General features: G+C 49.1%; 1 protein-coding gene across 4 annotated transcripts in view; it reads left to right on the forward strand.

Moving 5' to 3' along the window:
* Positions 1-225: 225 nt before the first annotated feature.
* The window catches only part of LOC143767310 (unconventional myosin-Ie-like), an 89,487-nt gene continuing 68,708 nt past the window's right edge, over positions 226-21,004 (forward strand). For 2 of the 4 annotated variants that reach the window (XM_077255571.1, XM_077255560.1), the window contains exon 1: positions 339-476. In XM_077255571.1, coding sequence (XP_077111686.1) covers positions 474-476 — 3 coding nt within the window. In that variant the 5' untranslated portion in view covers positions 339-473. Of the gene's footprint in view, positions 477-21,004 lie in introns of all 4 variants that reach the window. The other 2 variants (XM_077255553.1, XM_077255577.1) reach the window with 2 other exon arrangements.

Here is a 21,004-nt window from a genome sequence, read left to right on the forward strand (position 1 = left end):
ATGAAATTCCTTTCAACAAAACAGGGGTTACACCAACTTCGGCCACTTTGGAGCACTTACCTCAGCTCCATCTCTGAGGTATATGAGGCTCTTGTCGTGAGTCGACTCCTTCAGTTGTGGTGGCAACTGATGTGGGCAAAACAAACTCCCAGAGGCCGGCAAAAGTGCTGCTGCCTGAAAAGAACTTCGAACAGCATCAAAAGGTGCTCCCTGCTGGCTGTCCATGGTGCAGAAGCCCCCCTCCACCAGTCTGTCCTTGTACAGAGGTTGTGGCCCTGTAGTCCCGCTCCTGTCCGCCAGGAGTCGCTGTCGCGGCCTCACCCAGCGTAGAGCTCACCTGTACCTGACACCGCCCAGGCACATGTAACCGGGAGCAGAAGACCCCGGAGCAGAGATAAGAGACCTCCGGACCGAGGAGCGGGACACAGAATGAGGTAGTGACGCCCCGGAGTAGACGGCGTCCTGAGGCAACCATGGTGAGAACTGCTGTTATGGACTTCAGACATGCTGGGTAGTGTAGTACCTCTGTGCCACATGCAGTGATATCATTGCTAGACTGTATAAAGTATCAATAGTGTAACAGCTACGTTCTGGGAGTTGTAGTGCTTCTAGTACACGCGTGATGTTTAATGAGGATCTAACATACAGTGACGGGCAGGGCCGGACTGGGACTAAAATTCAGCCCTGGCATTTGAAGTCACACAGGCCCACTTGTCGCATGGTGACTGTATAATATCTTTGTACACTTGTAGGCTACAAGAAGTGAGGGGAGTGTAACACGACTATATAACATATAATTACAGCTGTATCCAGCATTACAGCTCAGTCCCCATAGAATGTAATACAGCACAGCCCCCATAGACTATAATACAGCACAGCCCCCGTAGAATGTAATACAGCACAGCCCCCATAGAATGTAATACAGCACAGCCCCCATAGAATGTAATACAGCACAGCCCCATAGAATGTAATACAGCCAGCCCCCATAGAATGTAATACAGCACAGCCCCATAGAATGTAATACAGAACAGCCCCATAAAATTTAATGCAGCACAGTCCCCATAGAATGTAATGCAGCACAGCCCCCATAGAATGTAATGCAGCCAGCCCCATAGAATGTAATGCAGCACAGCCCCCACAGAATGTAATGCAGCCAGCCCCATAGAATTAAATGCAGCACAGCCCCATAGAATGTAATACAGCACAGCCCCATAGAATATAATGCAGCACAGCCCCATAGAATATAATGCAGCACAGCCCCATAGAATATAATGCAGCACAGCCCCATAGAATATAATGCAGCACAGCCCCATACAATATAATGCAGCACAGCCACCATACAATGTAATGCAGCCAGCCCCATAGAATATAATGCAGCACAGGCCCATAGAATATAATGCAGCACAGGCCCATGGAATGGAATGCAGCCATCCCCATAGAATATAATGCAGTACAGGCCCATGGAATGGAATGCAGCCAGCCCCCATAGAATGTAATGCAGGCAGCCACCATACAATATAATGCAGCGCAGCTCCCATAGAATGTAATGCAGGCAGCCCCCATAGAATGTAATGCAGGCAGCCCCCATAGAATGTAATGCAGGCAGCCCCCATAGAATGTAATGCAGCACAGCCCCCATAGAATGTAATGCAGGCAGCCCCCATAGAATGTAATGCAGCACAGCCCCATAGAATGTAATGCAGCACAGCCCCATAGAATGTAATGCAGCACAGCCCCATAGAATGTAATGCAGCACAGCCCCATAGAATATAATGCAGCACAGGCCCATAGAATGGAATGCAGCCAGCCCCATAGAATATAATGCAGCACAGGCCCATGGAATGGAATGCAGCCAGCCCCATAGAATATAATGCAGCACAGGCCCATGGAATGGAATGCAGCCAGCCCCCATAGAATGTAATGCAGGCAGACACCATAGAATGTAATGCAGGCAGGCAGCCCCCATAGAATGTAATGCAGGCAGGCAGCCCCCATAGAAAGTAATGCAGGCAGGCAGCCCCCATAGAAAGTAATGCAGGCAGGCAGCCCCCATAGAAAGTAATGCAGGCAGGCAGCCCCCATAGAATGTAATGCAGGCAGGCAGCCCCCATAGAATGTAATGCAGGCAGGCAGCCCCCATAGAAAGTAATGCAGGCAGGCAGCCCCCATAGAAAGTAATGCAGGCAGGCAGCCCCCATAGAAAGTAATGCAGGCAGGCAGCCCCCATAGAAAGTAATGCAGGCAGGCAGCCCCCATAGAAAGTAATGCAGGCAGGCAGCCCCCCCCCCCCCAATAGCTCCACAATCCAGTCATCACTCATTGGTAAAAAACAAACAAACACTCTACTCACCTCTCTCCTTGTGTCCCGCGCTGCTCTGGCTCCGGTCTCAGCAGTCACAGTCTGCCCGCCCGGTCACACAGCAGGTGCGCGATGATATGACGTCATCGCGCACCCGCAGTGTCAGCGGCAGGCAGAGCGGGGAATGATGGGAGAGGGGGCGTCAGCGGACGCTCTCTCCTCCATCATTGCATTCAACTGTACCGGCGTCTATGACGCCGGTATAGTTGAATGCGGGGCCAGGAGTGTGCCGCGACAGCGTGGGGAGTGTGCCGACAGCGGCACACTCGAGCGGCCCACTACTGCCACCGGCCCTTCTGGCATTTGCCAGAACTGCCCTATGGCCAGTCCGGCCCTGGTGACGGGTCTTCGGTGTGTAGTGATGTGTAGGGGGGGAATCCGGTGTGTAGTGATGTGTATGGGGGGGGGGGGGGGGGTTGTTTGGTGTGTAGTGATGTGCATGAAGGGGGGAATCCGGTAAGTAGTAATGTGCATGAATGGGGGAATCCGGTGTGTAGTGATGTGCAAGAAGGGGGGAATCCGGTGTGTAGTAATGTGCATGAAGGGGGGAATTCGGTGTGTAGTGATGTGTATGGGGGGGGGGGGGGGGGTTGTTTGGTGTGTAGTGATGTGCATGAAGGGGGGAATCCGGTGTGTAGTGATGTGCATGAAGGGGGGAATTCGGTGTGTAGTGATGTGTATGGGGGGGGGGGGTTGTTTGGTGTGTAGTGATGTGCATGAAGGGGGGAATCCGGTGTGTAGTGATGTGCATGAAGGGGGGAATCCGGTGTGTAGTGATGTGCAAGAAGGGGGGAATCCGGTGTGTAGTAATGTGCATGAAGGGGGGAATTTGGTGTGTAGTGATGTGCATGAAGGGGAATTTGGTGTGTAGTGATGTGCATGAAGGGGGGAATCCGGTGTGTAGTGATGTGCATGAAGGGGGGAATCCGGTGTGTAGTGATGTGCAAGAAGGGGGGAATCCGGTGTGTAGTAATGTGCATGAAGGGGGGAATTCGGTGTGTAGTGATGTGCATGAAGGGGGGAATTTGGTGTGTAGTGATGTGCATGAAGGGGAATTTGGTGTGTAGTGATGTGCATGAAGGGGGGAATTTGGTGTGTAGTGATGTGCATGAAGGGGGGAATTTGGTGTGTAGTGATGTGTATGAGAGGGGGGTGTCCGGTGTGTAGTGATGTGCATGAAGGGGGGAATTTGGTGTGTAGTGATGTGCATGAAGGGGGGAATTCGGTGTGTAGTGATGTGCATGAAGGGAGGAATCCGGTGTGTAGTGATGCGCATGAAGGGGGGAATCCGGTGTGTAGTGATGCGCATGAAGGGGGGAATCCGGTGTGTAGTGATGCGCATGAAGGGGGGAATCCGGTGTGTAGTGATGCGCATGAAGGGGGGAATCCGGTGTGTAGTGATGCGCATGAAGGGGGGAATCCGGTGTGTAGTGATGCGCATGAAGGGGGGAATCCGGTGTGTAGTGATGCGCATGAAGGGGGGAATCCGGTGTGTAGTGATGCGCATGAAGGGGGGAATCCGGTGTGTAGTGATGCGCATGAAGGGGGGAATCCGGTGTGTAGTGATGCGCATGAAGGGGGGAATCCGGTGTGTAGTGATGCGCATGAAGGGGGGAATCCGGTGTGTAGTGATGCGCATGAAGGGGGAAATCCGGTGTGTAGTGATGTCCATGAAGGGGGGAAGCCGGTGTGTAGTGATGCGCATGAAGGGGGGAAGCCGGTGTGTAGTGATTCGCATGAAGGGCGGAATCCGGTGTGTAGTGATGTCCATGAAGGGGGGAATTCGGTGTGTAGTGATGTGTATTGGGGGGGGGGGGGTGTCCGGTGTGTAGTGATGCGCATGAAGGGGGGAATTTGGTGTGTAGTGATGTGCATGAAGGGGGGAATTTGGTGTGTAGTGATGTGCATGAAGGGGGAATCCGGTGTGTAGTGATGTGCATGAAGGGGGGAATTCGGTGTGTAGTGATGTGCATGAAGGGGGGAATTCGGTGTGTAGTGATGTGCATGAAGGGGGGAATCCGGTGTGTAGTGATGTGCATGAAGGGGGGAATCCGGTGTGTAGTGATGGGCATGAAGGGGGGAATCCGGTGTGTAGTGATGTGCATGAAGGGGGGAATCCGGTGTGTAGTGATGTGCATGAAGGGGGGAATCCGGTGTGTAGTGATGGGCATGAAGGGGGGAATCCGGTGTGTAGTGATGCGCATGAAGGGGGAAATCCGGTGTGTAGTGATGTCCATGAAGGGGGGAAGCCGGTGTGTAGTGATGCGCATGGAGGGGGCAATCCGGTGTGTAGTGATGCGCATGGAGGGGGCAATCCGGTGTGTAGTGATGCGCATGGAGGGGGCAATCCGGTGTGTAGTGATGCGCATGGAGGGGGGCAATCCGGTGTGTAGTGATGTTCATAAGGAGAGGATCCGGTGTGTATGGGGGGTTGTTTGGTGTGCAGTGATGTGCATGAGGGGGGGGGATCCGGTGTGTAGTAGTGATGTCCATGAAGGGGGGAATCCGGTGTGTAGTGATGTGCATGAGGGGAGGGTCCGGTTTGTATGGGGGGCTGTTTGGTGTGTAGTCATGTGCATGAAGGGGGGAATCCGGTGTGTAGTGATGTGTATGGGGGGCGTGTTTGGTGTGCAGTGATGTGTATGAGGGTGGGGAATCGGTGTGTTGTGATGTGTATGGGGGAATCCGGTGTGTAGTGATGTGCATGAAGGGGGGAATTCGGTGTGTAGTGATGTGCATGAAGGGGGGAAGCCGGTGTGTAGTGATGCGCATGGAGGGGGCAATCCGGTGTGTAGTGATGCGCATGGAGGGGGCAATCCGGTGTGTAGTAGTGATGTCCATGAAGGGGGGAATCCGGTGTGTAGTGATGTGCATGAGGGGAGGGTCCGGTTTGTATGGGGGGCTGTTTGGTGTGTAGTCATGTGCATGAAGGGGGGAATCCGGTGTGCAGTGATGTGTATGAGGGTGGGGAATCGGTGTGTTGTGATGTGTATGGGGGGGTCCGATGTGTAGTGATGTGTATGGGGGGAATCCGGTGTGTAGTGATGTGCATGAGGGGGGGAATCCGGTGTGTAGTGATGTGTATGGGGGGAATCCGATGTGTAGTGATGTGCATGAGGGGGGGAATCCGGTGTGTAGTGATGTGTATGGGGGGAATCCGGTGTGTAGTGATGTGCATGAGGGGGGGAATCCGGTGTGTAGTGATGTGCATGGAGGGGGGAATCCTATGTGTAGTCATGTGCATGGAGGGGGGAATCCTGTGTGTAGTGATTTGTATGGGGGGTATGTTTGGTGTGTAGTGACGTGCATTGGGGGGTTTCGGTGTGTAGTGATGAGCATGAGGGGGGGGGGATCCGGTGTGTAGTGATGTGTATGGGGGGGTGTTTGGTGTGAATGATGGGGGGATCCGGTGTGTAGTGATGTGCGTGAGAGAGGGATCCAGTGTGTAGTGATGTGTATGAGGGGTGTCCTGTGTGTAGTGATGTGTATGGAGGGGTGTCCGGTGTGTAGTGATGTGTATGAGGGGGTGGTCCGGTGTGTAGTGATGTGTATGGGGGGTGTTTGGTGTGCAGTGATGCGCATGAGAGGGGGGATCCGGTGTGTAGTGATGTGCATGGAGGGGGGAATCCGGTGTGTAGTGATTTGTATGGGGGGTATGTTTGGTGTGTAGTGACGTGCATTGGGGGGGGGATTCGGTGTGTAGTGATGTGCATGGGGGGGATCCGGTGTGTAGTGATGTATGGGGGGGGTGTTTGGTGTGAATGACTGGGGATCCGGTGTGTAGTGATGTGCATGAGAGAGGGATCCAGTGTGTAGTGATGTGTATGAGGGGTGTCCTGTGTGTAGTGATGTGTATGGGGGGGGGTGTCCGGTGTGTAGTGATGTGTATGAAGGGGTGGTCCGGTGTGTAGTGATGTGTATGGGGGGGTTGTTTGGTGTGCAGTGATGTGCATGGGGTGGGATCCGGTGTGTAGTGAATGTGTATGGGGGGGGGGGGTGTTTGGTGTGCAGTGATGTGCATAAGGGGGAGGGGATCCGTTGTGTAGTGATGTGTATGAGGGGGTGGTCCGGTGTGTAATGATGTGTATGGTGGGGGGGGCGGGGTCCTGTGTGTAGTGAGTGATATGTATGATGGGGGAATGGGGTGTGGAGGCTGCAGGTTTTTGGTACTATAAGCCCCATCATCATTGATCTTCCCTCTTCTGGTTGTGATGTTGGCTTTCCTTCCGCTGTTGCTTCCTCTGGGTGTAGGGGGCATCTACAGGGGGTGATAGACTTCCAGGAGGAATGGCCTGAGATGCAGGAACAGACAACTTTATACACAAACCAATGAGAACTGCCATAGTGTGACCTGTATCTAATTCTGTCCTGTGTGATACTGTCTGCTGAGCCGTGTTTCTAATCATCTCCTGTGTGAAACTGCCTGCTGAGACGTGGTGCCTGTGGATATGAGAGCTTCCCTTCATCCACAAGTTATAAGAAACGGTAACGTGACACATACAGCTAACTGCAATCCCATCCCTGTACCCTAACTTTTTCCTTTTATACTTGTAGTATCTAGTGCACCTTTCGGCAATTAAAATATCAATTAATTTGGGGCTGCTCTTTTATCTCGAAACCCGATTTCCCACGTCCGTGAGTCCGGCTAGTACTTATACGCTACCTGGAGTTGGTTTCTGACCCGATATAGGCTTGGTAACAGGCCACGCTCATATCTAACGAGGAACTGGTGGCAGCATACCATCCTGGTGTTATTGAGGGATCCTGGCAGTGACGGACCGGAGATTTATATATATATATATATAATATTTTCCCGGCTTGGGACTGGCGATATACTGCATATACCGCCCTCACTGCAGAGTGCCCCGATAACCAGTAAGTAACAGGGCAGCCTCTCCGGCAACTACTTATCCTGGGTGCAGTTCCCTGATTGACCTGCGGGTAATTAAGGTGCCAGAGAGCTGCGACTGTGTAAGCTCAGTCACAGATTGGTGACGGCGGGGGGATGTCCGTATTCCCCAGCTCTCTCGTGTTTCCTTAAAAGTGGTGGCACAGCGGTTCGGATCGAGATAAGTATGTGTGGGACCCCTACTCCCAGACACTAAGGACTACCAGCGGTAGCTTTTGCTGCTGGAGTCTTGAGATCAGCCTAGGACTAGACTGTCAGAGTGCAAATAATATAAGGTGCGTGGATACACGGGTCACATCTCTGTCAGTAACCAAAGAGTGCAAGGATGGCCAGAGGCACCAGGGCCAGAACCCAGGAAATGGTCAATGCTATAGTCGATGGAGAGGAGGTGGACGATTGTGTTGTTAAAGAGACTCTGTCACCTGAATTTGGAGGGAACAATTCTCAGCCATAGGGGTGGGGTTTTCGGGTGTTTGATTCACCCTTTCCTTACCCGCTAGCTGCATGCTGGCTGCAATATTGGATTGAAGTTCATTCTCTGTCCTCCATAGTACACGCCTGCGTAAGGCAAGATTGCCTTGTGCAGGCATGTACTACGGAGGACAGAGAATGAACTTCAATCCAATATTGCAGCCAGCATGCAGCCAGCGGGTAAGAAAAGGGTGAATCAAACACCCGAAAACCCCGCCCATATGACTGAAAATTGTTCCCTCCAAATTCAGGTGACAGAGTCCCTTTAAAGGCGATGGGGAGTCCAGCCAAGGCTCCCCAAGGAGCCTGCCACCCGTGCTCAGTCCTGCAGTGGAAAGCCCCTCACCTGCCCACCCCAGTCAAGCAGGATCGCATGTCCTCCTGCAAGTGGCTATGGCCAGTCTCCAGGCCGTGGACAACCTACAGTACTCTCATGGCAGAATGTCAGCATGAGCGCGAGGAATGTTAGCGGGAGCGCAAACACCAGCAGCAAATGCTTCAGCTGCAGACCCCAGCCTGTTGCGAGTCCCGTGAGATCCGGATCCCAAAGCTATGGGCAGAGGACTTTCCTCTGCCGGACCAAGGAGGGGTCTTGGATACTTTCTTACTGGCATTTGAAAAAACTTGCCATCAGTACCATCTGCCTGAGGATCAGTGGGTCCTGTTCTGAACCCCTCGCCTCAGGGGTAAGTGCCCTGGAAATCTTTGGCTACCTGCCAGCGAGACCAGCCTGAGCTATGAGGACATCAAGCAGGCTTTGGTCTGGCAGTTCAGTTTGACCCCTGAGACCTACCAGAAGAAGCTCCTGAGAATGCAGCGGGGTCCTGCAGACAGCTGGGCTGATCACATGCGGGCCTTACTGAGAGCAGTGGACCAATGAACCACAGGACTGGAGCTCGCCACCATCCAGCAGCTGTAGGAGCTCATCACAACTGAGCAGTTTTTGTGGAAATGCCCGGAGGACCTCCAGCAGTTCCTCTGTGACTGGTAACCATAGGAAGCCTCTGCTACAGCCGCCATGGCGGATGAATACGCCAACAATAGGGCACCTGAGGCCAAGATGGCCACCAGCAGCACCTGGAGAGGGAGTTATACCAATCCTCCAGGTCAGAGGTGCAACCCCGCCGATGTCCTCATTACAACCAACCAGGACACTTTAACCCCTTTCTGCCAGCTGACGGAATAGTACATCAGCTGGCAGATCCCCCGCTTTGAGGTGGGCTCCGGCGGTGAACCCACCTCAAAGCCGCGACATGTCAGCTGTTTTGTACAGCTGACGTGCGCGCAATGAGCGCGAGCGGAATCGCGATCCGCCCGCGCCCATTAACTAGTTAAATGCTGCCGTCAAGCGCTGGCAGCGGCATTTAACTAGCGCTCCCGGCCGCGTGGCCGGAAGTGCTCGTGCCGCTGACCCCCGTCACATGATCGGGGGTCAGCGGTGCACTGCCATAACAACCAGAGGTCTTCTTGAGACCTCTATGGTTGTTGATGGCCGATTGCTTTGAGCGCCACCCTGTGGTCGGCGCTCAAAGTACACCACCATTTCTACTACATAGAGGTGATCTGTACTTCACCTCTATGTAGCAGAGGCGATCGTGTAGTGCATGCTTCTAGCCTCCTATGGAGGCTATTGAAGCATGCCAAAATAAAAAAAAAAAAGTGTTTAAAAATATAAAAAAAATATAAAAGTTCAAATCACCCCCCTTTCGCCCCAATCAAAATAAAACAATAAAAAAAACCTACACATATTTGGGATTGCCGCGTTCAGAATCACCTGATCTATCAATAAAAACAAAGGATTAACCTGATCGCTAAATGGCGTAGCGAGAAAAAAATCAAAACGCCAAAATTAAGTTTTTTTGGTCGCCGTGACATTGCATTAAAATGTAATAACGTGCGATCAAAAAAACGTATCTGCACCAAACTTGTATCAATAAAAACGCCAGCTTGGCACACAAAAAATAAGCCCTTACCAGACCCCAGATCACGAAAATTGGAGATGCTACGGGTATCGGAAAATCGCGCAATTTTTTTTTTTTTTTTTTTTAGCAAAGTTTGGAATTTTTTTTCACCACTTAGATAAAAAATAACCTAGACATGTTAGGTGTCTATGAACTCGAAATGACCTGGAGAATCATAATGGCAGGTTAGTTTTAGCATTTGGTGAACCTAGCAAAAAAGCCAAACAAAAAACAAGTGTGAGATTGCACTTTTTTTGCAATTTCATCACACTTAGAATTTTTTTCCCGTTTTCTGTTACACGGCATGGTAAAACCAATGGTATCGTTCAAAAGTACAACTTGTCCCGCAAAAAATAAGCCCTCACATGGCCATATTGATGGAAAAATAAAAAAGTTATGGCTCTGGGAAGGAGGGGAGCAAAAACCGAAAACGAAAAAACTTAAAAAGCTCCAGGGGTGAAGGGGTTAACGCCATGTGTCCCCAGCACCATAAGTCCCGTCCCAGAAACTGTCCACTGTTTTGTGTGTGGGAGGCGGTGGTGGTAGGTCCCTTGACAACTACCAACCTGTCACCATCGGCTGGGCAGCGGTCATGGGACTGCGGGACACAGACGCTGAGATGACCCTTGTACAGCCTAAGGTGTCTCCTCAGGATTTGGTACCTGGAAAAACTCTTTCCGTCTCTGGGATTGAAGGCGTCGAACCGGCACTGCCCCTTGCCAAGGTGTATTTGGACTGGGTCGCTGGGAGGGGAATACTGCAGGTGGGGATATCGGCAAATATTCCCGCCAATGTTTTACTTGGGACCGATCTAGGGCGGCTAGTGTCCCAGTATGTGGCCACAGAACCCCCAAGTTCGGCTCCCATAGATTGTCTTGAAATTTCCACTGCTAATGACCTTGATGTTGATGTATTGAATGTGCCTCCTGCTGTGGAGGGGGAAACAAAATCTGACACTCTCTCATACACTGACACTACATGCACAGGGACAGCAGCTGTGACAGGACAGAGGTGTGAAGATGCCCTCAGGTGTGATCAGCCAGTGTGCTGGGATCTATTGTCCTCTAGTGTGAGAGACAGGGCATGGAGCTGCCAGGGGAGGTTCAGAGTTGGAAGGAGGTGCTACCGTGGGAAATGCAGGGCCCCTAGATAAGTCCAGACTGCTGAGTTCAGAACTGCTGCAGGAAGAGGAACAGACCCTGGGGCCGTGATAGCGAATCTATGACACGTGTGTCAGCACTGACACGTGTAGCCATTTTTGATGACATGCGGCTGCATACAGAGAAGTATGGGGCCGCATGCCGAGAAGGACATTTCATCCTCGGCTCCTGCATGGCCAGGTGCAGTAGCCGAGGATAGAGATGGGTGAACATCAACAGTATAAAGTTTACCTCCGGCCATTGGTATCAGCTAATAAGACAACTGCTCCCATCATCCGACATCTGCAGCCGCTAATAAGAGTGAGAGCAGGAGCGGATGATGGGAGTATTGATGAGCCGCTCCTGCGCTGTAAATAAATAATTTAGAAAAAAAAACCTGCATGGGCTCCCCCCCTATTTTTGATAACCAGGCATGCAAAACTCACAGCTGGGGGCTGCAAGGGTTGGTTATCATGAATAGAGGGATCTACGAGGCAGGGATGTCCCCTGTTATTTAATATTGCCCTGGACCCTTTGCGGAGGTACCTGGAGATGATCCCTTCCTTTGGGGGTATTGAATTGAGATCGGCCACCATACACTTAAAACATTGACATTTGCTGATGATATTTTACTCATAGCCAATCCTAAGGAATCCCTTCTATAAGGGATGCCTTTAATGAGTTTTGGAGCAGTTTCAGGATTTCGCATAAATTATGATAACTCTCATGCTTTGGCGATCTTCAAAGCTGCTCAGAAACGGTGGACGTTCCCTTTCCCCTTTCAGTGGAGGAGAGATTCCTTGCGTTATCTTCGGGCCTACCTGCCCCCAAACCCCCATGACATTTTTAAACTGAACTAGCTGTTTCAAACCAGCTAACGCTCTGCATGCTCATTGCTATCCAATTAACGCTGCTAGTGATTAAACTAAAGTAAATAATGACAACATTCAATAGCACTTAAGCAGGTGGTAAATTAACTTAAAATGAAGTTAATAACAGTAATAATAATTAAAAATCAGAATAATACTAATACATTTTATTCACAGTGTAAAACCAAAAGCAAACTGGATTGTGTGGTAATGTGTGGGGACGGAGCCTCGTATGGTAATGTGTGAGGACGGAGCCTCGTGTGGTAATGTGGAGGGACAGAGCCTCGTATGGTAATGTGTGGGGATGGAGCCTTGTGTGGTAATGTGTGAGGACGGAGCCTCGTACGGTAATGTGTGGGGACAGAGCCTCTTGTGGTAATGTGTGAGGACGGAGCCTCGTATGGTAATGTGTGGTGTCATGGTTCCCAATGGCAAGGGAACGTAAAAAACACATAAGTAACGAACGAGCTCTCGGGTGATGGAAACTCGAGTTAACCGTGAGCTAAATCTACCACACAACTAACAGTAGCCAGGGAGCATACCTACGGCTTCCTATATGCCACGCGCCAGCCGGAGGGCTAACTACGCCTGGTAGAGGAAGGAACAGACCTGGCTTACCTCTAGGGAAATACCCCAAAAGATGATAGCAGCCCCCCACATGTAATAACGGTGAATTAAGAGGAAAAGACATACACAGTATGAAAGTAGATTTAGCAAAGAGAGGTCCACTTTCTAGATAGCAGAAGGATACAAAAGAGGACTTCACGGTCAACTGAAAACCCTTTCAAAAAACCATCCTGAAATTACTTTAAGACTCCTGTGTCAACTCATGACACAGGAGTGGCAATTTCAGCCCGCAAGAGCTTCCAGCTACAGAGAATCACAAAAACTGCAAACTGGACAAAAGGTACAAAACAAAAGGACAAAGTCCACTTAGCTGATCAGCAGACTAGTAGCAGGAACATGCAACCGAAGGCTCTGGTTACAATGATGACCGGCAAGGAAATGACTGGAGAGCAAGGCTAAATAGGAAACTCCCAAACACTGATGGAAGCAGGTGAACAGAAGAAGCAAAGTGCAAACAAGTCACCAGTACCACCAGCAACCACCAGGGGAGCCCAAAAAGCGGATACACAACAGTACCCTCCCCTTAAGGAGGGGGCACCAAACCCTCACAAGAACCGCCAGGGTGATCTGGATGAGCCCTATGAAAGGCACGAACCAAATCCGAGGCATGAACATCAGAGGCAGTTACCCAAGAATTATCTTCCTGACCATAGCCTTTCCATTTAACCAGATATTGAAGTCTCCGTCTGGAAATACGGGAGTCCAAGATCTTCTCCACGACGTACTCCAATTCACCCTCCACCAGCACAGGAGCAGGAGGTTCAGTAGAAGGAACCACCGGTACCTCATATCTCCGCAACAACGACCGATGGAACACATTATGGATAGCGAAAGATGCCGGGAGGTCCAAACGAAAGGAAACAGGGTTAAGAATCTCCAAAATCCTATAAGGACCGATGAACCGAGGCTTAAATTTGGGAGAAGAAACCCTCATAGGGACAAAACGGGAAGACAACCACACCAAGTCCCCAACGTGAAGGTGGGGACCAACACGACGACGACGGTTAGCAAACTGCTGAGTCCTCTCCTGGGACAATTCCAAATTATCCACCACTTGTCCCCAAATCCGATGCAACCGATCCACCACCGCATCCACTCCAGGACAATCCGAAGATTCAACCTGACCAGATGAAAAACGCGGATGAAACCCTGAATTGCAAAAGAAAGGAGAAACCAAAGTGGCAGAACTAGCCCGATTATTAAGAGCAAACTCCGCCAACGGCAGAAAGGCAACCCAATCATCCTGATCCACAGACACAAAACACCTCAAATAAGTCTCCAAAGTTTGATTAGTTCGCTCCGTCTGGCCATTGGTCTGAGGATGGAATGCAGACGAAAAGGACAAATCAATGCCCAACCTGGCACAGACTGCCCGCCAAAATCTAGACACGAACTGGGTACCCCTGTCAAACGATGTTTTCCGGAATACCATGCAAGCGAACCACATTTTGAAAAAACAGAGGGACCAACTCAGATGAGGAAGGCAACTTAGGCAATGGCACCAAATGAACCATTTTAGAAAAACGGTCACACACCACCCAGATGACAGACATCTTCTGAGAAACAGGGAGATCCGAGATAAAGTCCATCGAGATGTGCGTCCAAGGCCTCTTCGGAATAGGCAAGGGCAACAACAACCCACTAGCCCTAGAACAACAAGGCTTGGCCCGAGCACACACATCGCAAGACTGCACAAAAACACGCACATCTCGAGACAGGGAAGGCCACCAGAAGGATCTAGCCACCAAATCTCTGGTGCCAAAAATTCCCGGATTACCTGCCAGAGTAGAAGAATGAACTTCCGAGATGACTCTAGTGGTCCACTCGTCAGGAACAAACAGTCTACCAGACGGACAACGATCAGGTCTATCCGCCTGAAATTCTTGCAAAGCACGTCGCAAATCTGGAGAGACAGCAGACAAAACCACTCCATCCTTAAGGACACCAGCAGGTTCAGAATTCCCAGGAGAGTCAGGCTCAAAACTCCTAGAAAGAGCATCTGCTTTCACATTCCTAGAACCCAGTAAGTACGAGACCACAAAATTAAACCGGGAAAAGAACAACGACCAACGTGCCTGTCTAGGATTCAGGCGCCTGGCAGACTCCAAATAAATTAAATTCTTGTGATCAGTCAAAACTACCATCTGATGTCTGGCACCCTCAAGCCAATGACGCCACTCCTCAAATGCCCACTTCATGGCCAAAAGCTCCCGATTACCAACATCATAGTTTCGCTCGGCGGCCGAAAATTTTCGCGAAAAGAACGCACAAGGTCTCATCACTGAGCAGTCGGAACTTTTCTGCGACAAAACCGCCCCCGCTCCGATCTCGGAAGCATCGACCTCAACCTGAAAGGGAAGAGAAACATCAGGCTGGCGCAACACAGGGGCAGACAAAAAGCGGCGCTTAAGCTCCCGAAAGGCCTCCACGGCAGCAGGGGACCAATTGGCAACATCAGCACCCTTTTTAGTCAAATCCGTCAGAGGTTTAGCAACGCCAGAAAAACCAGCTATAAATCGACGATAAAAATTAGCAAAGCCCAAGAATTTCTGGAGACTCTTAAGAGAAGTAGGCTGCGTCCAGTTGTAAATAGCCCGAACCTTGACAGGGTCCATCTCAATAGAAGAAGGGGAAAAAATATACCCCAAAAATGAAATTTTTTGAACCCTTTACACACAAAGAATTCTCCCGCAAAACCTGAAAAACCCTCCTGACCTGCTGAACATGAGACTCCCAGTCATCAGAAAAAATCAAAATATCATCCAAGTACACAATCATAAATTTATCCAAATATTCCCGGAAAATATCATGCATTAAGGACTGAAAGACAGAAGGTGCATTAGAAAGGCCGAAAGGCATTACCAAATACTCAAAATGGCCCTCAGGCGTATTAAATGCGGTCTTCCACTCATCCCCCTGCTTAATTCGCACCAAATTATACGCCCCACGAAGATCAATCTTAGAGAACCACTTAGCCCCCCTTATGCGAGCAAACAAATCAGTCAGCAAAGGCAACGGATACTGATATTTGACTGTAATTTTATTCAGGAGACGATAATCAATACAAGGCCTCAGAGAGCCATCCTTTTTAGAGACAAAGAAAAAACCGGCTCCTAAAGGTGATGAAGAAGGACGAATATGTCCCTTTTCCAGGGACTCCTTAATATACTCGCGCATAGCAGCATGTTCAGGTACAGATAGGTTAAACAAACGACCCTTTGGAAATTTACTGCCAGGAATCAGATCTATGGCGCAATCACAATCCCTGTGAGGAGGGAGTGAACCAATCTTAGGCTCTTCAAAAATATCACGATAATCAGACAAAAATGCCGGAATCTCAGATGGAATAGATGACGAAATGGACACCATAGGAGTGTCCCCATGAGCCCCCCGACATCCCCAGCTTAACACAGACATAGCCTTCCAGTCAAGGACTGGGTTATGAGACTGTAACCATGGTAATCCAAGCACCAAAACATCATGTAAATTGTACAACACAAGGAAGCGAATCACCTCCTGATGGTCTGGAGTCATACGCATAGTCACTTGCGTCCAGAACTGTGGTTTATTACAAGCCAAAGGTGTAGAATCAATACCCTTCAGAGGTATAGGGACTTCCAGAGGCTCTAAATCAAACCCACAGCGCCTGGCAAAGGACCAGTCCATAAGACTCAGAGCGGCGCCCGAGTCCACATAGGCATCCACGGTAATAACTGATAATGAACAAATCAAGGTTACAGACAAAATAAATTTGGACTGTAAAGTGCCAATTGAAATGGACTTGTCAACCTTCCTAGTACGCTTAGAGCATGCCGATATAACATGAGCAGAATCACCACAATAGAAGCATAACCCATTTTTACGCCTATAATTCTGCCGCTCGCTTCTGGACATAACTCTGTCACATTGCATTTTCTCTGGCGTCTCTTCAGAAGATACCGCCAAATGGTGCACGGGTTTGCACTCCCGCAAACGCCGATCAATCTGAATTGCCATTGTCATGGACTCATTCAGACCTGTAGGCGCAGGGAACCCGACCATAACATCTTTAACGGCATCAGAAAGGCCCTCTCTGAAATTTGCCGCTAAGGCGCACTCATTCCACTGAGTAAGCACAGACCACCTACAAAATTTTTGGCAGTATATCTCCGCTTCATCTTGCCCTTGAGATAGGGCTATCAAAGCTTTTTCAGCTTGAATCTCCAAATTAGGTTCCTCATAAAGCAACCCTAAAGCCAGGAAAAACGCATCCACATTGAGCAACGCAGGATCCCCTGGTGCCAATGAAAATGCCCAATTTTGAGGGTCACCTCGCAGCAAAGAGATTACAATCTTAACCTGCTGGACAGGATCTCCTGAGGAGTGAGGTCTGAGAGAAAGGAATAATTTACAATTATATTTGAAATTCAAAAACCGAGATCTATCTCCGGAAAACACCTCTGGTGTAGGGATTTTAGGTTCAGAAATAGGAGCATGTATAACAAAATCTTGTAAATTTTGAACCTTCGTAGCAAGATTATTTAAACCTGCAGCCAAACTCTGGACATCCATGTTAAACAGCTAAGGTCAGAGCCATTCAAGGGTTAAGAGGAGGTAAGAAGCAGCTAGACAGCAATTAAGGGCTAGGCAGCAAAACTCTGAGGGAAAGAAAAAAAAAAAATTTCCCTTCAACACTTCTTTTTCTCCTGCTTCAGCCCAAACAATTAACACTTTGTTGGCCGGTCATACTGTCATGGTTCCCAATGGCAAGGGAACGTAAAAAACACATAAGTAACGAACGAGCTCTCGGGTGATGGAAACTCGAGTTGACCGTGAGCTAAATCTACCACACAACTAACAGTAGCCAGGGAGCATACCTACGGCTTCCTATATGCCACGCGCCAGCCGGAGGACTAACTACGCCTGGTAGAGGAAGAAACAGACCTGGCTTACCTCTAGGGAAATACCCCAAAAGATGATAGCAGCCCCCCACATGTAATAACGGTGAATTAAGAGGAAAAGACATACACAGTATGAAAGTAGATTTAGCAAAGAGAGGTCCACTTTCTAGATAGCAGAAGGATACAAAAGAGGACTTCACGGTCAACTGAAAACCCTTTCAAAAAACCATCCTGAAATTACTTTAAGACTCCTGTGTCAACTCATGACACAGGAGTGGCAATTTCAGCCCGCAAGAGCTTCCAGCTACAGAGAATCACAAAAACTGCAAACTGGACAAAAGGTACAAAACAAAAGGACAAAGTCCACTTAGCTGATCAGCAGACTAGTAGCAGGAACATGCAACCGAAGGCTCTGGTTACAATGATGACCGGCAAGGAAATGACTGGAGAGCAAGGCTAAATAGGAAACTCCCAAACACTGATGGAAGCAGGTGAACAGAAGAAGCAAAGTGCAAACAAGTCACCAGTACCACCAGCAACCACCAGGGGAGCCCAAAAAGCGGATACACAACAGTGTGGGTACAGAGACTCGTGTGGTAATGTGTGGGGATGGAGCCTCGTGTGGTAATGTGGAGGGACAGAGCCTCGTATGGTAATGTGTGGGGATGGAGCCTTGTGTGGTAATGTGTGAGGACGGAGCCTCGTATGGTAATGTGTGGGTACGGAGACTCGTGTGGTAATGTGTGGAGACAGAGCCTCGTGTGGTAATGTGTAGGGACAGAGCCTCGTATGGTAATGTGTGGGGATGGAGCCTTGTGTGGTAATGTGTGAGGACGGAGCCTCGTACGGTAATGTGTGGGGACAGAGCCTCTTGTGGTAATGTGTGAGGACGGAGCCTCGTATGGTAATGTGTGAGGACGGAGCCTCGTACGGTAATGTGTGGGGACAGAGCCTCTTGTGGTAATGTGTGAGGACGGAGCCTCGTATGGTAATGTGTGGGTACGGAGACTCGTGTGGTAATGTGTGGAGACAGAGCCTCGTGTGGTAATGTGTAGGGACAGAGCCTCGTATGGTAATGTGTGGGGATGGAGCCTTGTGTGGTAATGTGTGAGGACGGAGCCTCGTATGGTAATGTGTGGGGATGGAGCCTTGTGTGGTAATGTGTGAGGACGGAGCCTCGTATGGTAATGTGTGGGTACGGAGACTCGTGTGGTAATGTGTGGGGATGGAGCCTAGTGTGGTAATGTGGGGGGGCGGGATTATGTGTGGTAATATGGTGGGGGGGGCGGGATTGTGTGGTAATGTGGTGGGGGCGAGATTGTGTGTGGTAATGTGGTGGGGGCGGGATTGTGTGTGGTAATGTGGTGGGGGCGGGATTGTGTGTGGTAATGTCGTGGGGGCGGGATTGTTTGTGGTAATGTCGTGGGGGCGGGATTGTGTGCGGTAACGTGGTGGGGGGCGGGATTATGTGTGGTAATGTGGTGGGGGCGGGATTATGTGTGGTAATGTGGGAGGGCGGGATTGTGTGTGTTAATGTGGTGGGGGCGGGATTGTGTGTAGCGACCCACCTCTTCCGACAAGCCTACAACCTGCAGTAACCACCGATCGACCAACCGCTGCACGATCAGCTCTATCCTCACCTACTGTATTCTCACCCATCCCTTGTAGATTGTGAGCCCTCGCGGGCAGGGTCCTCACTCCTCCTGTACCAGTTATGACTTGTATTGTTCAAGATTATTGTACTTGTTTTTATTATGTATACCCCTCCTCACTTGTAAAGCGCCATGGAATAAATGGCGCTATAACAATAAATAATAATAATAATAATGTGGGGGGCAGAGCTACTGTGCAGGGGGCGGGATTAGCGAGTAATCATGATGCCTCATATATATATATAGATGTTCGACCCCCTTATTTCTACGGTTATACAGGAAATACAATCCTGGAAATCTCTTAAACTATCCTTTGCGGGCAAGGCCCATCTGATTAAAATGAACTCTTTCACCTAAAATAATTTTTCAGTTACAGACGCTACTGGATTCTACTATCTAAAGCTGATGACAGGCTTAACAAAAGTCTTCCGTCAATTTATTTCGGGCTCAAATTGGGGCTCTAGAATTAGTTTGTTGCAGCTTAAAAATACTAATAGTATAGCATCTGTTTTCCCCCTGGACTGGATCTATGCCTTCACCCGCTTCACTAATACTCCAATAGATGAGGTAATGTGTAGACCTTTGACAAGCCGAGGTCCCAGTGGAGGTTAGGGATAACCCCCTACTGTGGTCACTAATCTTGGGATGGCGCCATGCTAGACAAATTAGTGGGCTTGACCCCCATATCTCGCTGTTTCTTCCCTTCCGAGGCAGTCCCTCCTTTCTACAGGGCAGGCCACCTCCCATCTATCGCGTGCTTGGGAATAATGGATGGAGACTGGTTTGTCACATGTTTGCGGGCAATCAATATCCTCTTACTTTGGAAGACACCGTCTCTAAATACCCAATCCTGGCAGGAGATAACTTTACTATTACTCAAGTTAGACATTATATAGGCTCGGTACCGGATGACGTCGGAGTGCACCCTCTAAACTTAATCTCCATTAAAGCCGTCTCTGGGAATTATTCTTTGAGTTTTATTTATAAGTCACTGAAACCTTCCATACAGTGGTCAGATGCTTCACCAGGCCTGGGGAGGTGGGTATCGCAACTAACCGACTGTCAGGTAAAAGACCTCTTGAAAGCCACAGTACATATTAACTCTGTGTTACTGTATGATAGTTACACAACCATGACTCTCATGATATTCCATAGAACATATATCTCTCCAGAGATTAACCCCTTCACCCCCCAAGGATGGTTTGCACGTTAATGACCAGGCCAATTTTTACAATTCTGACCACTGTCCCTTTATGAGGTTATAACTCTGGAACGCTTCAACGGATCTTGGCGATTCTGACATTGTTTTCTCGTGACATATTGTACTTCATGATAGTGGTAAAATTTCTTTGATATAACTTGCGTTTATTTGTGAAAAAAACGGATATTTGGCGAAAATTTTGAAAATTTCGCAATTTTTGAATTTTTATGCCCTTAAATCACAGACATATGTCACGCAAAATACTTAATAAGTAACATTTCCCACATGTCTACTTTACATCAGCACAATTTTGGAACCAAATTTTTTTTTGTTAGGGAGTTTAAGGGTTAAAAGTTGACCAGAAATTTCTAATTTTTACAGCACCATTTTTTTTAGGGACCACATCTCATTTGAAGTCATTTTGAGGGGTCTATATGACAGAAAATACCCAAGTGTGACACCATTCTAAAAACTGCACCCCTCAAGTTGCTCAAAACCACATTCAAGAAATTTATTAACCCTTCAGGTGTTTCACAGGAATTTTTGGAATGTTTAAATAAAAATGAACATTTAACTTTTTTTCACACAAAATTTATTTCAGCTCCAATTTGTTTTATTTTACCAAGGGTAACAGGAGAAAATGGACCCCAAAAGTTGTTGTACAATTTGTCCTGAGTACGCTGATACCCCATATGTGGGGGTAAACCACTGTTTGGGCGCATGGCAGAGCTCGGAAGGAAAGGAGCGCCATTTGACTTTTCAATGCAAAATTGACTGGAATTGACATGGGACGCCATGTTGCATTTGGAGAGCCCCTGATGTGCCTAAACATTGAAACCCCCCACAAGTGACACCATTTTGGAAAGTAGACCCCCTAAGGAACTTATCTAGATGTGTTTTGAGAGCTTTGAACCCCCAAGTGTTTCACTACAGTTT

The sequence above is a fragment of the Ranitomeya variabilis genome, chromosome 1 (genome assembly GCF_051348905.1).
Source record: "Ranitomeya variabilis isolate aRanVar5 chromosome 1, aRanVar5.hap1, whole genome shotgun sequence".
Lineage (NCBI taxonomy): Eukaryota > Metazoa > Chordata > Amphibia > Anura > Dendrobatidae > Ranitomeya > Ranitomeya variabilis.